Here is a 19,792-nt window from a genome sequence, read left to right as displayed (position 1 = left end):
AAGCCAATTTTTGACCTAATAATTTGTCTCCAACTGTTAAGATAGTTTTCAAACACACTGAATCAGGTAAGAGTTTAATTTTAAGCCAATTGAGAAGTACAAGTTCTTAGATGTGGGAGAATTTTAAAGCTAGTTGGGCCACATTTTCAATCCATTTTATGCCACAGAATTGCAAAGGAAAACCTGAAGACACTATATATTCTGTATATTGACACCTTCGCGTAGGCAAATCATGAAAAACACAATACAAGGCTCTGAAAATGGTGGTCTTTCCCAATTTGTTTGTGACACTCCAGTTTTAAAAGTGCAGTGAACTATATGTGGGTTACAACCACCTAACTGCAAGAGTTTCATGTTACCAGAAATTTATTTTACTTCATTATTCAAAAACTTCCAAGCTGCAAAATTTTAGGAATATTCTGCAAATTAAAAGGTCCTTTCAAAGCATAGGCTCTTTGGCATTGAATAAAGACAGAATCAAAGTATCAGGTCGAGATCTGCGACTTACTGCAAATCCCAAAAACTAACATGGATGTCCATTCATTCGTTGTTTTATTTTTGTATGACGTCAGTGCTGTATACAGTAATGTGTGGTCGTTGTCCACATAATTTTATGAAGCTGCTCACATTTGTTGAGAAACTACTCAAAATAAAGAAAAATTACATGTAACTTGTGGCTGGTCTACAATTTCAATATCCAACAGTCGCTGGTTCCCTGCAGATTATGCTTGCTTTTGCTAACATGAAATTGCGTTCACAGCTTACACTGCCAATGCAGAGTCACTCATACGAATTGTCTCATTATTACCTGTTACTTGGCACACTTAAACATTGCAACACCTAAGATACACCAGGGTCATCAGGACACATTTACATTTACATTTTTAGTATGTTATGGGAAAAAATTAAACAGTTGATTGGAATTTAAATATCAAATTTTTAATTAGGATTTATTAGTACAATTTTAAGACTATATTCATAATTTGTCATCATATCTTGTAGACTTTATGAAGTAATACAGTGACGTACAAAACATACAGAATGTGAAAAAACAGTTTTCAAATATTCTACACATCAGCTACAAATATTAAGATACTCAATCGAAACTTCATATTTAAACAGAAAATAGATTTTACATCAAAATTATAAACCAAAAAGAAAAGATTAAATTCAGTACAAAAGTTTCTGCAGGCATAACTTACAAGAAAATTTTACTGTAACTTTTAGCTGAATCTACAGCAATTATAAAAATATTTCACAGTATCATGAATTGCAATAAAATCTTGGTTTTTGATAATTAAGTTTCTTTCCAGTCAGTTTCAGAAACTTGATTCATCCAAACTTCCAAAACTGTTTGCACACAGAACAATGGAACTTCCAAACACAATGGTGCTCGACATCTGGCACATGATTTAGTTTATCTGTGAGTTTCCTGGCATCACAGGTTGCTGAAACATCAAATCGAAGGCGTATAGTTGCTCCAAAATTCAGTCTACCAGTGCCGTTTATAGCATACAACCAATCCAGTTCTTCACACACTTATCTAAAAGCCCCCCAAAAATAACAAAAACCAACAATTATCTTGATTTACGTATTGTCAGTTACTTTTGAGACAGAATTTTGCTTTACTTATCTGGCAATGATGTAGTCTTTTCAATGGTTCTGAGTACTATCTCTGAAATAATTTCATTGTTGAAAAGCAGTTCCCAAAATGAAAGCGTCCTTTTGTTTAGCTGTATGCAATGTCAAAAGGCTACATAGTAGGCAACATAGTGTTAAGTACTTGAACAAGGTGAAAGATCAATACAGAGAATCTGCCCTCTTGGCATATTGTAGTACAAAAATAGTATCTAGAAATAACGGTGTGCAAAATTTTATCTGTTGCTAATTTGACATGTCCTGACCTCTTCTATAAAGCTTTTAAGTATACCAACATTTCCATTCAGACAATGGATCCAAATCACACCATATCTCTTCTGCCAGATATTTCCAATCCACAGCAGCTCAAAGAGGTAAAATAAATATTAGCATAATGTAGAATACATTGTGTAGTTCTATTTCTTTCTCAGTGCAAACAAACAAATTGTGTGTAATTTTGAATGATACATCCTTAAATAATATGCTTGAACATGTTGCTGAATATAATTGATTTATTTAGTATGTGCTTAAACATTACTACTATTAACTATTTACTTCTATGGGACACAGCAGGTGACAATTTTTGTAAAGTCATACAATGTAGACTTTCATGGCCAGCATTTTCTTGAGTCAAAATTTCCAGGTTAAAAGGCCATGGTTGATGTATAAAATTACTTCTTCCTGACGTTTCATCTCTAACTGCAGGAGACATCTTCCGAGGTAGAATGGAAGTTACCATTGTACCTCTGAAGATGTCTCCTGCACTTGGAGTAGTAGGTTTATACACTGACCACAGCCTTTCAACCCATAAATTATAGCTCAAGAATTCTTGCAAGGTTAGTATTATCTGATGGAAACTATAAATAAGTTATGTTACCATGAACAGTGCAGTGAGCTTATTCAGTTTCAAAAAGTTACCTGTCTAAGAGAAATCAGCATGAGACATCAACAAGGCATGGCAAATGAGATTCATTGCACCTCAAATGTACAGAAAACCAGAATTTCAATACTGATCATCCTGATCTGGAAATGTAATACTGTCAAGTATAACCTTTGGACGTTTGTTAACTTTGCAGGTGAGACTAACACAGGGGATGGGATGATGTTTTACACTATATGTTGCGAAGGAAAAAGACACCAGTTTATCCAACTGTCAACATCCCATAGCAATCAGTCGAGCAATGGAAGTTTGTCAGTTCCAGATGGGTTAATTTCAGTTTTTACTTTGGTGATTTATTTGTTTTTAAAGATCACATTTGACATATTTTTGGCAGTAAATAAAATACTTAAAAGTCACTGCCCAGTTTGGTGCTCTCCTGACATGCACTGGGCACAGACACACAATGGTAGCACTAGTACATTATATGTATCGAAAGTGTAATCGAGTATATTTCACAAGCCAGTGGTGAAAACTGCAAACAGTTTGGAAGTAGTAAGGAATGTTGGCTTAAGACTTTATTAATTTTAGACGCAATTAACGATTAGTAAAGATTATTGTGGCACCATGTGTAACGTCACATGACATTTACAAGCCAAATGTAACTAATCCTATTACAAAACAGTAGTTATGCTTCAATATGTAACGGTAAGTGGGCAGTGGATAATGTGTGTTCAAAACAATGAACACTTTGCGAGTTCCTTCTCAAGTACTGGAAATACCATAAGAAATTGTGTGAAAAGATAATCCTAGACTACAGGATTCAAGAACAACCAAATTAATGGAACTTTGGATTAGAAATTTAGGTAATACAGTTGCTCTGAAAATCATAGTAGAGATGAGATGCACAGCAGCCTCAACGTAACCAATACTAAGAACAAAAAGTTAGGCCCAAATACAATCAAGTGTGCACACTATCAAATAATTATTTGTAGGACATACCGAGAATCTGTCAACTTGACACATTCATCCTCACGAATACTACAGCGCCTATTGGTGGCCACTGTCATACCAGGAAGCTTGGTGTAATCTTATGGCACTTTAATTCTCCGACTCGTCACAGGACAAGTAAGTTGTTAACTTATTTCTGCGCATTAGCTGGTGCACTCATGCTCCTTGTGGCATGACAATGAGGAAACAAGAAGATATCACATTTATATGGGTTAAACTTTACTTACGGCTTAGGTGCCCTCGTGCGGTGATGTTGGCAACGACCGTGCAGTGCTGGAAATTATTCTCTAATATTTCATTTCTTGTAAGCACTTTTCTAAATGTTCGCTTTACTAGGATAATTAATTTACTGAGCAGACGCAGGTACATGCAAGAACACGTCAACCATAGAGTAGAAACAGGATTAATTATTTATTTCATGGTTGGTCGCTGTTGACATCAGCACAGCACGCCACCTGAACCGCAAGTAAAATTTTACCATTATATGTAACTGACAGGGTGAAACGGCTAACAACGAAACAGGCATCCAAAGTTAGGAGGAAAATTCCCTAAATTCTCAAAAGAAGCATTCTGGCTATTAGTCTGGAGGGAGTTTCAAAAAAAGTGAAAAAACGAACCTGTGTTGTTAGATTAGGAATTGACTGTCACACCAACAAATGGAAGTCTAGTATGTTAAGAACTGCACATCCACACACTCATTGGAAAACTTTTAGTCTCATCACATACAGTACGAGCCTGTTACACTCCTGAACCAGAATTAAACTTTGATTATTTTGGCTAAAAATATCTTGGCTAACTGTGTTGAAATAACATTTTTTTTAAAACCTTTCCAAACAGCAAAAATGCTGCAAGCACATATCAGTGCTGAAAAGTGGTGTGAAGGGGAAAAAATTTCAAAAACTAATGTTTCTAATTTGTGAGGGCAGTAGGAAGCCATTAAACTAGCATTATGTCATTTAGCTACTCACAAGTTTCAAATATTAGCAATTAAAACATTCGCTGTTGGCTTATGTATGTGCTATTAACTTGTAATAAGTGTCAATTGCAGAATATGTTAAGCATTGAATCAAGAGTAAACAGAATCTTGTGTTGCTGGTCACTGCTTCAACTTACAGAGACAGTCTTCACAAAGAACACATTTTTAGACATCTGAGTGGCATGGGAGAGAATTATGGAGAAAAACACTCATACGTAGTGAGTTCACAATCTTGCCTACATACCGTATGGCACATTCTGAGAAAATAATCAAATAAAAAGAACAATGTTGCTCTAAGTTGAAAATAATTCGAAGATCCTAGCACATAGCCTAACTAAAAAAAAAGTTAGTCTGCACTTGACCAGAGTTGACCAACATGTCTAGTGCAGTCCCACTGACTGACAGCAAATTACCATACTACTGAAGCACGATCTGTCCAATATGAAGTGCAGCACCTTCAACCTTCACTCTGAGAATCTTTCCCTGCAGCTGCCCTTGATGTTGGGATTGTAAACACTATGAAGTACATCTCCACACAGCTGAACTCTGTACCTAGCAGTTTGGCTAGGTGTCATGGTCAATGATACATGCTTCATCCTGTACCATCTCCACATTCTGCTAGTGCTTCTCAGAGGCATAGTCGATGGTGTAGTTCCATCTATCACATCCATGCTGTCTCACAACCAACCTGTGTTTTAAAAATCTATTTATAGTGAGTCATAACTTGAATGGAAATTATAAAAATGTCGGGTATTTTCTATGTTGACAACTTCATTTACTTCAAGCTAAAAAGATTGTTCAATTAATCGAACTTGTGAAATTATGCACTAAAGGCTGAAGATGTCAATATCTAGTGGTGGTTATATCATACTGAGTGCTGACTATCACACTGCATTGTCTTATTTAGCCTTTTCATTTGGTGTTTACTGCATCTGACACTTTCTCCTCAGTGAGCAAGGTAAGATTCTCTGAATTCAAGTTTAGTGAGGAGTAAAATAAAGTGTGTACGACATTATTATAAGGAAGACTATGGAGTGAAATTTAGCTTCATTTAAAAACTATTGCTAAATATAATTCTTTGTGTAACTTGCATGTAATGTCCATTAAGGACATAAACTGTAGTGTTTCTTATGGATTAGGGTGAAAGAGTTTATGTCCTATCTGCAGTGATTCAAAAGTTACAGCATTTTTTAATTTTCCTAGTGAAGTGTACTTCATGTGCGAGGTGTACTGGGACACGTGAACAAATCGCCAGTGCAGACAACATGATTCACAACAAGGATGGCCGGCCGGAGTAGCCGAGCGGTTAAGGCGCTACAGTCTGGAACCGCACGACCGCTACGGTCGCAGGTTCGAATCCTGCCTCGGGCATGGCTGTGTGTGATGTCCTTAGGTTGGTTAGGTTTAAGTAGTTCTAAGTTCTAGGGGACTTATGACCACAGCAGTTGAGTCCCATAGTGCTCAGAGCTGTTATATAGCTATATTTGTACTAATATATTTTGTGAAGAAAAACCAGTCTGACAAGTGGTAAAAAAATTTCAGTTAAACAAAAGGACACTCGTCTTTGGTATAAATCGGAAATGAAAGGTCATAAGGAAGGTTGTAGTTGACAAGCAAAATTTCAGATCAGAAAGGATCCACAAATACTGCCTGAATTTATAATACCATTCCATAGCCGTGTTGCAGCACATGCGCTGTAGTAAGGGAAGGCACTGATACCATCTTATCCTGCCCTGTCACTGGTTTAAATGTGGGAGAACAGCACCTGCAATCAGCATTTAAAACCAAATTGCTATAAATAACTTACAAGGGACTATGGCATAAAGCTGGAATAACATTTTATAATAAAGAGATGCACTAATACCTGAATTCATAGAAAATCACAATTTGTTGAGCTGTGTAGCAACACACGCACTGTACCGATGGATGGATGTGGTACCATCACAGCCTGTTTTGGTATTGGTTGAATTGTGGAAGTTGAGCCTGCAGGCAGAAATGCAAACTAAGTTACAGTAAGTAATTTATAAGGAGCTGTGACAAAAATAAACAATGGCATAACACAGAGGTGCACTAATATCTTGATTCACAGTACTCGCTATTCCTCGGGCTGTGTTTCAGCACATACGATGTACCGAGAGACGGACCAGATACCACCTCAGCCTGTTTTGCTATTGGCTGAATCATGGGTGTTGAGCCTGCAAGCAGAATTGCAAACTGGATTGCTGTAACTTACGAGGAACTGGCATAAAACTAGATTGATATTTTATAACAAAAAGGTACATTAATGCCTGGATTTATAATACTCACGATTCGTCGGGCTGTGCTGTAGGGCACATGCTGTAATCGGGGATGAACCTGCTAACCCTCTGTATTTTTTATTGTTGGTTGCTTTTGAACAGCTGAACCTGCAAACAGTATATTATATTAGACTGCTGACATTAACAGATAATAGAGCACTGGTTAAATTTTACTTATAGCTCAGGCGGCGTGGAGCTGTGATACTGGCAATGACCGTTTATTTATTCTGTATATTTTGTTTCTTGTAAATACTTGTTCTAAATGTTTGCTTTACAAGGATAATTAAATTACTGAGCAAACAAGGGTACATATGAGAACGTGACACCTAGAGAACAGGAACAGCATTAATTATTTACTTCATGATTGATCACTGCCATCTGCAGCACACTATGCCACTTGAGTCATATGTAGAATTTTACCAGACTGCTTAATTACAAGCATTTTTTGCTGCAGGGATGTACGTTGTTGGGAGGGGAAGGGGCACTAGTAACATACCTTTTTCCACAAGTGCATCTTCTTTGTCTGCCAGTAGAGATAATTTGATCAAACTGGATTCTTCTGAATTTGGTAGCACCAGGGATGCATTATTACTCCTTTTGTTTTTCTTTGTAGAGTACAGTCTACGTTGAGGTAAAATCTTTTGTGCTTGTTTCCTTTCTATTTGCAGCGGTGCCTGTTTTTGCTGCAACATTCTGACAGCTACAGTTGCATTTAGTGATAACATTTTTTTGGCAGTTTCCAAGTCATTTGAGGTCAGTTCAGATACAATACCAGAAAATTCTGCGATAAGTTCCCTTCTTTGGACTGACAAAGGTACAGAATCATTAACACTTTTTTTCGTTACCTCCGCTAGTATTTCTGTTCTCTCATCTACAACAGAAATATCTTCACTCTCAATAAGTGTAACTTCACTATTTCCTAGGTGTTCAGAAGGTTGCTGCTTTAACTGAATCTGGCAAACACTATGTATGTGCTTGCACATATTCCATTTGATGGTATAGTCTATACATGTACAATAATACCTATGAATGCAAGCCCTACATTTAATGCACATCAATCTGCAGTTGCACTGAAAGTCATTATCATATACAAAATAATCTGTTGACCCTCTTGAAGAAGAACACACTTTCCAACCAGAAAACTCCATAGTAATGAACTCCTCCTTAATATTATTCCTTGATTTATGCCGAAGGCGAATGTCCTTAAGTTTACTCGTCAGTTTACCTTTATTTAGCACAATAAGCCTGTCAAACAGCTTGTGCTTCGCAAATGACATCAATGCAAAAATAGCTTTGTCTAAACGCTTGACACATTTACTACATATATATATATATATATATATATATATATATATATATATATATATATATATATATATATATATATATATATATATATATGCATTCTTTCTATATGCATGTTGGTATTGATTACAGCATTCAACCTGTGGCAACATGCCCAACAATTTGCATTCCCAGCATAGTTGTCTCGGAAGTATGTGGCAAATTGAACTGTATCAGGATCACATTCCAATCTCTCTAGCACAATATTTAACATCTCATCAAATGAATCTACATCCTGCTCATGCATCAAAGTTCTGATTTGCTTGTATACTTCACCTTGTTTTTCTACACCTTGAATCTTACATTTTATATTCTTCCTCCAACATCTATCAACATGCCATGTACAATAAAGTCGCATAGATGGAGCTGCCATGACATCATTCCATGCAATAAAGAAAGACTCGGCCAAATCCGTCATAAAAACATTTGGCGAAATTGATCCAACCTGGCTCTTTATGTGCTGGACTTGTCTCAGATCGTTCAAAATTATATCCATTAAGACCATGAGTCCCATCAACACAAACGCAGTCGTTCCCATATTTCTTTAATATCTCGCCTTGAGCATTGTTCATAATTATCAATGCAAAATCAGAGCGCTTTAATTGTGGGTACGAATCAAGGACTACATCCTGTGGTTTATAGAAAAGCACACAAGGACTGTCTCCATTTACTTCATTTACCCATGCTTCTACACTTATTGCATCATTATGGCGTCTTATCGACTTTAAGGACAAATTATAAGACTGATCTATATTATGTAGATCCTGTCTCGTAATCAAATGTATCCTTTCCAAGTTCGAATCTACAACTGTATCTCGAATTTTGTCTAATATGACAGAATGGTATGCCACTTGCTATATCTGCAGCAATACTTTCCCTTTCTCTTTTTGTTAGTTGCAGATGACATAACTCGGATTTGTGGCCAACATGGGTTGAAACATTTCACACAGCAGATTCCATTCTTTTTCATATCTACTCTCATCTTAGCAGGGCACAGTGCATCAATCTTACTACTACCTTGCAATTTAAGACATCGCACGTTTTTTCCTCTAGACACCAACTTACCAGACCGGTGACAAATATAAGAAACAACTTCTTAATCAACCTTGACATGGGAACCACGACGTCTGACGAACTTTGAGAGCGTTGTCTGCTCAGTTTCCTCCTTCCACTTCTGAAATTCATCAGCGGTGCTAAAATGTAATAATTCACATCTACTTCATGTGCCGACTGTAAATGTTCAAACAGGCACTTTTCAGAAGTACTTCTTTCATTACACAGGGCGCACACAAACAATTTTTTCTGCTCTATCTGCAGTCCATGAACCTATTGTTGTCTATTAAAATTTCCTTTTTTAGGATAGACATTATCGCACACATGACACTGAAAAATCATGTTGGACACAAAAATTTCACTGCTTACACGGACAACTCCACAGCACAAAGTAACGGTAAGGGCAAAATACACTTATTCCATACGTATCTGCTGACCAAACCGCACGTGTGTCTAACTTTCGAAAGAGAAAAATGTCTGCGCCACGGCTCTTTCGAAACGAGCAATCCTATTGGATATCGCTACCCTGAAATGCTATTCGTTATTTTCGTTTCGAGCCGAGCTCTCCCTAAAGGTTTCTGTTTCTGCTAAGTAAAGTCAATAAAGAAGTCTTGAAGCAGGCGAAGTGGCGTATGTTCTTTGTGATTTAAAATTATACTAAATATCGTCAAGCAACATCTTTTGGGAACTGTCGCAAATATTGTGTTACAGCAGTTATAAGGCGTGGCACGTGTTCAACCACGGGCCGGCCGTTCCCAGGGCGCGTGAGCCCATCGTCAAGTTCCTCCACTGTCCCAGCAACACGAGCTGTGACGCAGCCTTCACGAATGGCATCGGTTGCCGCAATGCTCGGCTGTTGAGATTTGTGTTGTCCCTGGACAGCCGCATTCGGCCCCTTCTGTTGTTCCTCAAGCGCTGGGCTTACAGCATAGGCCTGACGCCGGTAGCCAGGAACTCGCCGAGACCGGAGCTGACGTCCCATGCTCTTGCTATGGTCACCTTCACGTTCCTACAGCCTCAAGGTTGCAGGTTGGGAAACCGCATTTTGCAACGACAGCGAACAATTCCGCATCACAGATCCCCACGACAGGCGGTCTGTCAGCGAACTGCTGCTGGGCTTCCTGCAGTGCTTCCAGCGGATTGACTGGCAGAAGCTGGCGGCATCTCTACTGGATGGAGCTAAATCAATGGAGACTCCATGGTTAAATCGACCAAGAAACTTATTCTAACATCCTTGGAATCGACAACAAAGGTTCCTTGGAGGTGGCAACCTTCACAGGCGTCTAAAGCTAGCGAAATGAGGGATGCTCAACTACCGGACCTACCGATAGATGGCTCTAGCGCGTGCCCGTCCCGGTCAAGAGATCATATCATTGAGTGTCCGCCATATCTGAATTTGACAAAAAGCGAAGTGTCAAAACATGGATGAAAATGTTTTTCGTTCTGCGCCCTCATAAGTATTTTATATTGGATGTTCTAGATACACATCAACATAATGAAGTGTTTCTAATCTAGCGAGAAAAAACAGTGACAGTTCTGCTATGAAATTCCTAAATTCGAGTGTGTTTTGAAAGTTTGACAAGCTGACCTATATTTTATTTATTTATTTATTTATTTCTTACACCATGGATCCAACTGTGACAATTTCACATGGATGTAGTGTGTGTCAATTTTTACATTGTCAATGAAAAGTACTTGTACACTATGTTTACAGGTAAAGAATATGAAGTTACTTAACCACTACAATGATCCATAACACAATATAATGGAATGAGAATCCTTAGACCTACAGATTACAGGTATAAAACAAAGTAAATCAAACCTGAAAAGGTCATACAACCCAGACTGTTAAATATAAGCAGTTAACACTAAAAGAGTTACATATGTGACAAGAATGTTCAGCTTAATGTTCAATTTATATGATAATACATCTTATTTTAAGGCCGTTTCTCACTGTGTTTCATAAACTCTTCCAAACTGTAAAATGACATGGCTAAAAGAAATTGCCTCAGAAGCTCTTTAAATGTAGATTTGTTGGCAATTTCACATTTGATTTCTGGAGGAAGAGCATTAAATATCTTTATACCAGAGGACTGTACACCCTTCTGCACAATCTTCAAATTTTTACCTTCAGTGTGGAAATCATGTTTCCTTCTTGTGTTATACTGATGGTATTCACTGTTACATTTGTATAAATCAGTGTTTTTACTTATGAAACACATAAGTGAGTATATATATTGAGAAGTAGTTGTAAGAATTCCCAAATTCCGGAATAGGCTTCTGCAGCTGCATCTAGGATCTACACCAGACATCACTCTTACAACACGCTTCTGAGCAATGAATATTTTCTTTGCAAGAGGTTGATTTCCCCAGAAAATAATTCCATATGCCATCAAAGAATGGAAGTAACCATAGTATGCAGCTTTTTTAATGCTTAAGTTTGCACTGACAGAGATGATTCGCATTGCAAAAACTGAAGAGCTGAGTCTCTTGTAAAGATCTAAAATGTGATGGGACCAGTTTACTCTACAGTCAATCTTCACGCCTAGAAACTTTGTTACTTCCACTCTTTCTATGACCTGTGTGGCATATTTAACAGTCATTTCTTCCTCAGTTTTGGCAGTTGGGGTGAACTGAATATGATTAGTCTTACTCAGGTTAAGTGAAAGACCATTTGCAGTAAACCATTACTATTAATTTTACGAGTGCTTTACTTATTTGCCCGTTTTAAAACACTATTTAAGATTCAATGGAGGTCAACAAATTACCTTACTTGCCAAAGCTTTTAACTACAAGTATAATTCGGAAAGTCAAGTGTGGAAAACAGTGAAGACGTCTCTTGAAAAAAAGTTGACATAGTTTGCTTAGGGGTATCTTTACTGACAACAGAAATTACAACTGAACTATTAAAGTATTACTTACGTATAAACGGAAAAATTCATAATTTTTTTCTTTATCTGAAGTGATGCATTACCGTCTGCATATATGCTGACACTGTAATTGCAACATGCACTTACGAATTTGGCTCTCTCTTTGATCAGAAATTTAAATGCCATGATTTTATTAACGCCTGTACATGACACGGTGTATTTTAACTGAGTGATAAGGTAGAAGCATCAGTTTTTAGCAGTGCTTCAGTCTTTGATACGAGACAAGAAATACATTTAAATGAGACAAACACAAAGGCCAACGTTAAGGTATCCTCTTAGATGCATGACTTGTATCATTTGGAAGTTAGGCTAGTAATAATATTATATAGGACTGATCCATGATGATGTAGGAAGTGAAGGAACTTGGTGAAAATAACCTCGATCACAGCTGTTAATTTTAAGGCTGGGGTGTCTTAAAACTGTAATTTTCCAGTCTGACACCCAAACAATGACTGGTACCATGGTTTTATTTTAAAATTGAATTCAAAACATGTCAGTGAGCAAAATGAATTACACTTTGAATTACAACCATGGAATTTTATTTCTGTGAATGTTGGTTCCAGTCTTTGACATGGTGTCAATCACTGGAATGACTGGTTGTCAGTATACGGCCCAAGCAAAAAACCAACCTGGAAGTGAAAGCTGCAGAAGCTGGCCAGACATACACCCCAATGGCTGCCTACAATCTGTGTGAGACAAGGGTGACATTGTATTGCAAATTTAGTGTAAAAAGTTCCATATTGTCTGAATTTGTCCTATACTGACAGGACATTCTAGTCCAGTCGATTTTCTTATCTGCAAAAGTACACTAGCCAATACCAGTGGCACAAAGGTAGTGCCACATTACAAACTATCCAGTAACAACAGAATTATTGGTGAACAAAGTACAGTAAATAATATGTAATAACCTGAGAAATTCAAAATTGGTTTGAAGAAATAGAACAGTATTTGGAAAGAGAGTAACATTTTGAAAATAACAAATGACACAAGTAGAGTTTTCAGTTTTTGTGAAAGCTCGCTTAATTTTTTTTTCTCCCCCTCACTCTCCTCCATTATCAAGGAAAAAAAGTGATAACATAAAAGTGCAAGAAAGTTGTGTACAATGTTGGAAATGATGAAAGAGTATTCCTGTAATAATAGCTAATAGCATACCAAGAACGTGAGGGTGTTACAGTGGAGATTTGTTTTCTGGTACAGACATCTGATACAACTATTCCACAGCAAAATATATTTTCAATACGTGTGGTACCAGTGCACTCCCATAGGATAACAGCATATTATGTCCTCCAGGAATCATATTGGGTACACCACATACAGCATAAACTGTACAGCAACTACAGTGCTTTGTGAGCAAATAATAACAGTCAGTATCTTTAATTTTAACGTAACTCTTAACTCCCATAATTACCTGCTTATAGGTGTGCTTGTACTACAGGTTATTGGTAAAGCAAATACTAATTGAATAGGTCTTCACACGTTTAATACTTAGCAGAAGTTCTGAAAAAAGTAAATTGTTTTATTACTTTATCACCTCTATGGCAAATGAAGAGGTACTGACTGGTTTCTTTGAACATTTAATAGAAGCCTTCTTTTTACCTGCAATTGATAAAGAGCCATTCCAAGTTCTGTACAGAACAATCTCTCACATTTTTCATGAGGTTTGTTATTTTGTACACTAATATTTCTTCTTCTAAATGGTAAATAATGCATTCAGACAGTGTTGGTATTAAAGGTAATTCATGAAATAAATTATATTTAAACCAGAAAATTAAAGGTTCCACATGGCATGTATGTACAGATTCCAAAATGTCTGTGAATTTGAGTTACAAACTTTTTTAAATAGAAATATGAAGATCACAATACTTTGGGTCTGCAATAACACAAACGTAAAATACTTTAGTTCCCTATGGGAAGCTTTGTTCTTTACGTGACTCGTGCAACTGCTTTCACTCTTAATGGAAAACTAAATGGTTTATGTTAAAGTTAACTAGCAAAAAGTGTAACCATTTTTGCACAATTTCTGTGAAGTAAGATTCCTTAATGTTATTTCCTTCCTTTGTCATCATAACTTGATAATTTCAGTTCTGTATGGGACATATGAACTAACAAAATGAAATGCTTTTATTACTATGACCAAACAAAATCTTTTTAACATGTAGTACAAAGTTCAAATCAGCAAAAAGTGTAACTGTATAATTAAGGTAAATGTTGATGAAAATTAGGCATGTAACATGAATACTGAAATTACCAAGTGTACCTGTAATCACTGTATTCTGTACTTTGTAGTGCTAGAAAGAAATTTGCATTCTCCCCTCCCCCTTCCTCAACACAGCAAAATATAATAGAAAGACATCCTAGCAGAATAAAGACAAAATTCAGAAAATTAGGTTCTAAAGTAATAAGGATGCTTACGATCAATTGGAACATTGTGTTCGTTCTAGGAAGTATTAAAACAAGAATTAACAGAGTAACAATTTTATTGCTCTTATGTTGCAGAGTATCCACAAACATTACTGTTTGAAACATAGGGCCACTGCATACTACATTAGATCACACCCATCCTGTGATTAAACTGTTTTCTTAAAGTGAAAAATTCAAGTTGACATAGCTATTGAGGGAAACATTTTGTCACACTTAAAGCCATCTGTCAAATAAGTCTCGGAACATTTTTTTTTCATTAATTTCACACAAATCACCTGTTTTTAGTGCAAGTGCATATTTTGTAACACCAAACATCTTAATATAAGCTTGTATAATAAACAATTATAATTTTGTTACAATATCTACACAGGATGTAAAGAGTTAATTTTACTTCAATGTGATTCATCTTTTGAAGTTCATCATTACACAACAACAAATCTATGGACAAAAAAGTTCTAAAAAATCTGTCAAAATGTCACACCCGTATGCATGGAATGTCCCATTACATAATATCTTCCAATTTTAGCACTATACATGATTAAACAATATGAGTTTATTTAAATTCTGCCTTATACTTGATTTGTTGTTTAAAATTTTCTCAGCTGCTTTTTTTCCATATGTTTTTAAGCGTATGCAGGAGTATAGGGATGCAATCTTACAAACAAGTTGAGTCTGATGTAAGTCCTCAATCCTAATTTCATAATGGTAATCATGACCAAGAGCAGGAAATGGGTAATCTACAAATTTATTTTTAACACAATGCAAAATCTTGGCCTGTATATATTTCTGTCACATATCCCCAGCAATCAGAAACATCTGAAACAGTTTCTGAGTATTCTACAACAGAGTACACACGGTCACTTGTACTAACGAGTTTTCCCCGGTTAACAAAATTTACAAATGCATTTTTATTGGCCATATTGGGAAAAGCATAGAGAGAATCACATTCTAATGCAGATTTAACTACTGGTGGCTTCAGTATGTGAAGACAGTCTTTGCATGTGATCTGCCTTGAAAGGCGCAATGACACATACCCTGCAATATAATACAGTATGTTTTGCTTGTAAAATGAGAACTTAATCATCAACTTATCATCAAGAAGTGCACACCACTTCTCTACTTCATTTTCTGCATCACTTTCTACTACATGCTTTCTTGCATGAAAATCATAAACAGGTGGCAAGCAACACACATTAAAATTTGAGCAATTCCCATTCATTGCAGTGACACTGTTACCCAAGAGCAACTTTCTCATGGAACATTTGAACTGGTATGCATTTGTATTGTTCCAAACACCTCTGGACTGAATGCAGGAAAAAAAAGCTCTATGTGGTCTTGCGACAGTTTATATGTTAGAAAATACTTCAGAGGAGATTCAACACAAAGCATACTTGCCAGAATAGAATAGAATAGATAGAATAGATTTACTTTCATTCCAATTGATCCGTAGTGAGGAGGTCCTCCAGGATGTGGAACATGTCAGAAAAACAACAATACATGACGAATATTTACAACTAAAACAAATAAGCTAATGTATCATTCCACAGGTCCCAAGTGGAATGATCGTCATTTTTTAATGAACACTAAGAGTCATTTTACAAATACTAATATATATATATATATATATATATATAGACACACACACACACACACACACACACACACACACACACACACACACACACACACACACACACACACACACACACACACACACACCACACACACACACAGAGAGAGAGAGAGAGAGAGAGAGAGAGAGAGAGAGAGAGAAATTGTGCAGAAGTTATGTTGTACTTATATGAGAATCAGTTGGTTTTACTAAGAAATTCGAAATTCATCAATGGAGTAGAAGGAGTTGGCCACCAATAAATCCTTTAGGCTTCTCTTAAACTGAATTTCATTGGTTGTTAAGCTTTTTATGGCTGCTGGCAAGTTATTGAAAATCTGTGTTCCTGAATAATGCACACCTTTTTGTACAAGACTAAGTGACTTTAAATCCTTGTGAAGATTATTCTTATTTCTAGTATTGATTCCATGAATTGATCTGTTGGTTTGAAAAAGTGATATATTTTTAATGACAAATTTCATTAAGGAATAAATATATTGGGAAGCAGTAGTTAGTATCCCTAGTTCCCTAAACAGGCTTCTGCAGGATGTTCTTGAGTTCACACCACATATAATTCTTACTGCACGTTTTTGTGCCCGGAAAACTTTAGCTTGGATTGATGAATTACCCCAAAAAATAATCCCATATGACATTATGGAATGAAAGTAAGCATAGTATGCCAGCTTTTTCATTTTTATATCCCCTATGTCTGACAAAATTCGCATTGCAAACAGAGATTTGTTAAGACGCTTCAGCAGTTCTGTGGTGTGCTCCTCGTTGAATTTATTATCAAGCTGTAATCCAAAGAATTTAACACTGTCCACTTCTTCTATCTTCTTGTCATCGTATGTTAGACATATACTCTTGGGACACCCCTTACAAGTTCTGAACTGCATGTAGTGTGTTTTTTCAAAGTTTAGTGACAAAGAATTGGCTAGGAACCAGTGATTAATATCCACAAATATTTTATTGGCTGATCTTTCTAAGACTACACTTGATTTGCTATTTATTGCAATGTTTGTATCATCGGCAAACAAAACAAACTTGGCATCTGGTAATGTTACTGATGAAAGGTCATTGATATACACAAGGAAAAGTAAGGGCCCCAAAATGGAACCTTGTGGGACCCCACATGTAATTAGTTCCCAGTTGGATGATGCCTGATAGCTTGATACATGTCTCTTTCCTAATAACACCCTTTGTTTCCTGCCAGAGATATAAGATTTGAACCATTTTGCAGCATTTCCTGCTACACTATAATATTCTAGTTTACTTAAAAGGATATTGTGATTTACACAGTCAAATGCCTTTGACAGATCACAAAATATACCAGTTGCCTGCAATTTTTTGTCTAATGAATTAAGCACATTTTCACTGTAAGTGAAGATAGCCTTCTCAATATCAGAACCTTTTAGAAATCCAAACTGTGACTTTGACAGTATGTTATTTGAGATAACATGGTTATAAAGACGACTGTACATTACTTTTTCGAAAATTTTTGAGTATGCTGGCAACAGTGAAATTGGACGGAAATTTGACGCTATTTCTTTATCTCTCTTCTTAAACAGTGGCTTAACTTCAGCATATTTCAGCCATTCAGGAAATATTCCACTGATAAATGACTGGTTACACAGGTAGCTTAATATGTTACTTAGCTCAGAATCACATTCTTTAATTAACTTTGTTGTTATTTCATCATACCCACTAGATGTTTTTGATTTTAAAGATTTTATGATGGACATTATTTCTGTTGGGGTAGTGAGGGTCAAATTCATATTATGGAAGTTACTTGAAATGTCTGGTCTAAGGTAATCCATAGCAGCATCTACCGAACCTGACAACCCCATCTTTTCAGTAACAGTTATAAAATGTTTGTTAAAAAGTTCTGCAACACTATACACATCTGTCACCAATGTATCATTTACTCTTAATGCTATTTGTTCCTCTTCATGTTCTACCGGTCTCCTCCTTCGCTATATCCCATATTGTCTTTATTTTGTTATTTGATATGACTATCTTTTCCTTGTAATATATTTGCTTTGACATCCGTATTACAGTCTTTAATATTTTGCAGTATTTCTTATAATGTGCTATAGCATCAACATTGGAAATGTTGCGGATTGACAGATACAGTTTTCTTTTTGTTTTACAAGATACCCCTATTCCTCGAGTAATCCATGGCTTCTTTGTAGACTTTGCTCTAACCTTGGTAAGTTTTGGGGGAAAGCAGTGTTCAAATAAGGTAAGCACTTTATTAGCAAAAATGTTATATTTTTCATTCATGCCATGAGCACTGTAAACATCAGTCCAGTGAATGTCTCTGAGGAGTGTCCTAAAATAATCAATTTTTGGCTTACTGATTACCCTCTTGAGCTCAGATTTAACAGATTTTATATCCTGTTCAGTATTAACATTTAACAGAAGGAACTGCATGTCATGGTCTGAGAGGCCATTGACTATTGGTTTTGTAATATAATTTTGTTCATTGGACTTTTCTATAAAGATATTATCAATGGCTGTTTGTGAGCAAGTGGCTATCCTAGTGGGAAACTTTACTGTGGGAATTAAGTTGAATGATAGTGTTACTAACTCAAATAAGTTCTTATTGGGAGTGTCTTTAAGGAAATCTACACTGAAATCACCAGCAACCACTATTTCTTTGTTTTTGGTTGTTAAATGGGCCAGTACAGCTTCAAGGTGGTTTACAAACAGATTAAAGTTACCTGCAGGTGCTCGATACACACTTAATATTATGAAAGATTTTTTGTGAAAATCTAATTCTGTTGCACATGCTTCCATATGCTGTTCTAGGCAAAATTTATGAATGTCTATGTTCTTAAATTTATGACAGTTCCTGATGAATGTGGCAATTCCTCCTTTCTCCATTTCCGATCTACAAAAGTGAGATGCTAACCTAAACCCTGTAACACTTAAAAGTTCTATACCAGTGGTCACATGATGTTCAGAGAGGCAGATTATGTCAGCTGGGTTTGAAGACTCTAATTCATCTATGCAGATAGTTAATTCATTAATTTTATTTCTCAGTCCTCGAATATTTTGATGCAATAAAGATAGCTGACATTTCACATTGACTGAGTTAAAATTGGGTGGAGTTAAAATGTCTGCTGACAGTTGAAAATTCTTAACCAATGGCTGTTTATGCTGATGTAATAAGCTGGAATTATGTTTTTTGATTTCTTTCTCAAACTGAAGGTTTGTCCCAGTTCTAACCTCTCTTAAAATTTGCTTTCTTTCTGTCCTCCCTACCCTAAAAAAGGGTCTTTTCTGAATCCTATAACCACTGGTATTTTACCACTCATGACAGTGCCTCCCCCTTTAACTTTCCTGCTATTTCCCCAGCCAATTTACCCTTCCCCTTCCTGTTGAGGTGAAGGCCATGCCTAGTATAATCCCACCTACTGATAGAATCAACATGAACCACACCAATGTGTGACCCCGCACCCGACATGAGCAGCCGTTCCAGCTCCAAATTAACTCTCTTGACAGAAGAGTTCAAATGAGGTCGGTCATGGCGCCCAAGAACAGATACAAACTCAACACTAGTATGCTTCGATACTGATGCAATCTTCGCCAGGTCACACTCTATACTGTACCCAGGATCTCTGTCAATACTGT

General features: G+C 36.4%; 1 protein-coding gene across 1 annotated transcript; it reads right to left on the bottom strand.

The window, feature by feature from the left end:
* Positions 1-1,101: 1,101 nt before the first annotated feature.
* LOC126167502 (uncharacterized) lies at positions 1,102-8,108 on the bottom strand. The gene is made up of 5 exons (XM_049920481.1): positions 7,296-8,108; positions 6,810-6,907; positions 6,367-6,697; positions 6,168-6,267; positions 1,102-1,448 (listed from the first exon to the last, which is right to left on the bottom strand). Exons 1-2 carry the CDS (start codon positions 8,074-8,076, stop codon positions 6,861-6,863), a joined length of 828 nt encoding a protein of 275 aa, XP_049776438.1. The 5' UTR covers positions 8,077-8,108; the 3' UTR covers positions 1,102-1,448; positions 6,168-6,267; positions 6,367-6,697; positions 6,810-6,860.
* Positions 8,109-19,792: the final 11,684 nt, after the last annotated feature.

This window comes from Schistocerca cancellata, chromosome 1 (genome assembly GCF_023864275.1).
Source record: "Schistocerca cancellata isolate TAMUIC-IGC-003103 chromosome 1, iqSchCanc2.1, whole genome shotgun sequence".
NCBI lineage: Eukaryota > Metazoa > Arthropoda > Insecta > Orthoptera > Acrididae > Schistocerca > Schistocerca cancellata.
Note: the sequence above shows the minus strand (reverse complement) of the source record. Positions and strands in the feature narration are given on the sequence as shown.

Coding starts and splice junctions, on each gene's coding strand:
- LOC126167502 (XM_049920481.1), bottom strand. CDS start 8,076: ATGTCATTTGCGAAGCACAAGCTGTTTGACAGGCTTATTGTGCTAAAT. Junction 6,908..7,295: donor AGATGCACTTGTGGAAAAAG/GTATGTTACTAG, acceptor TACTGTTTGCAG/GTTCAGCTGTTCAAAAGCAA.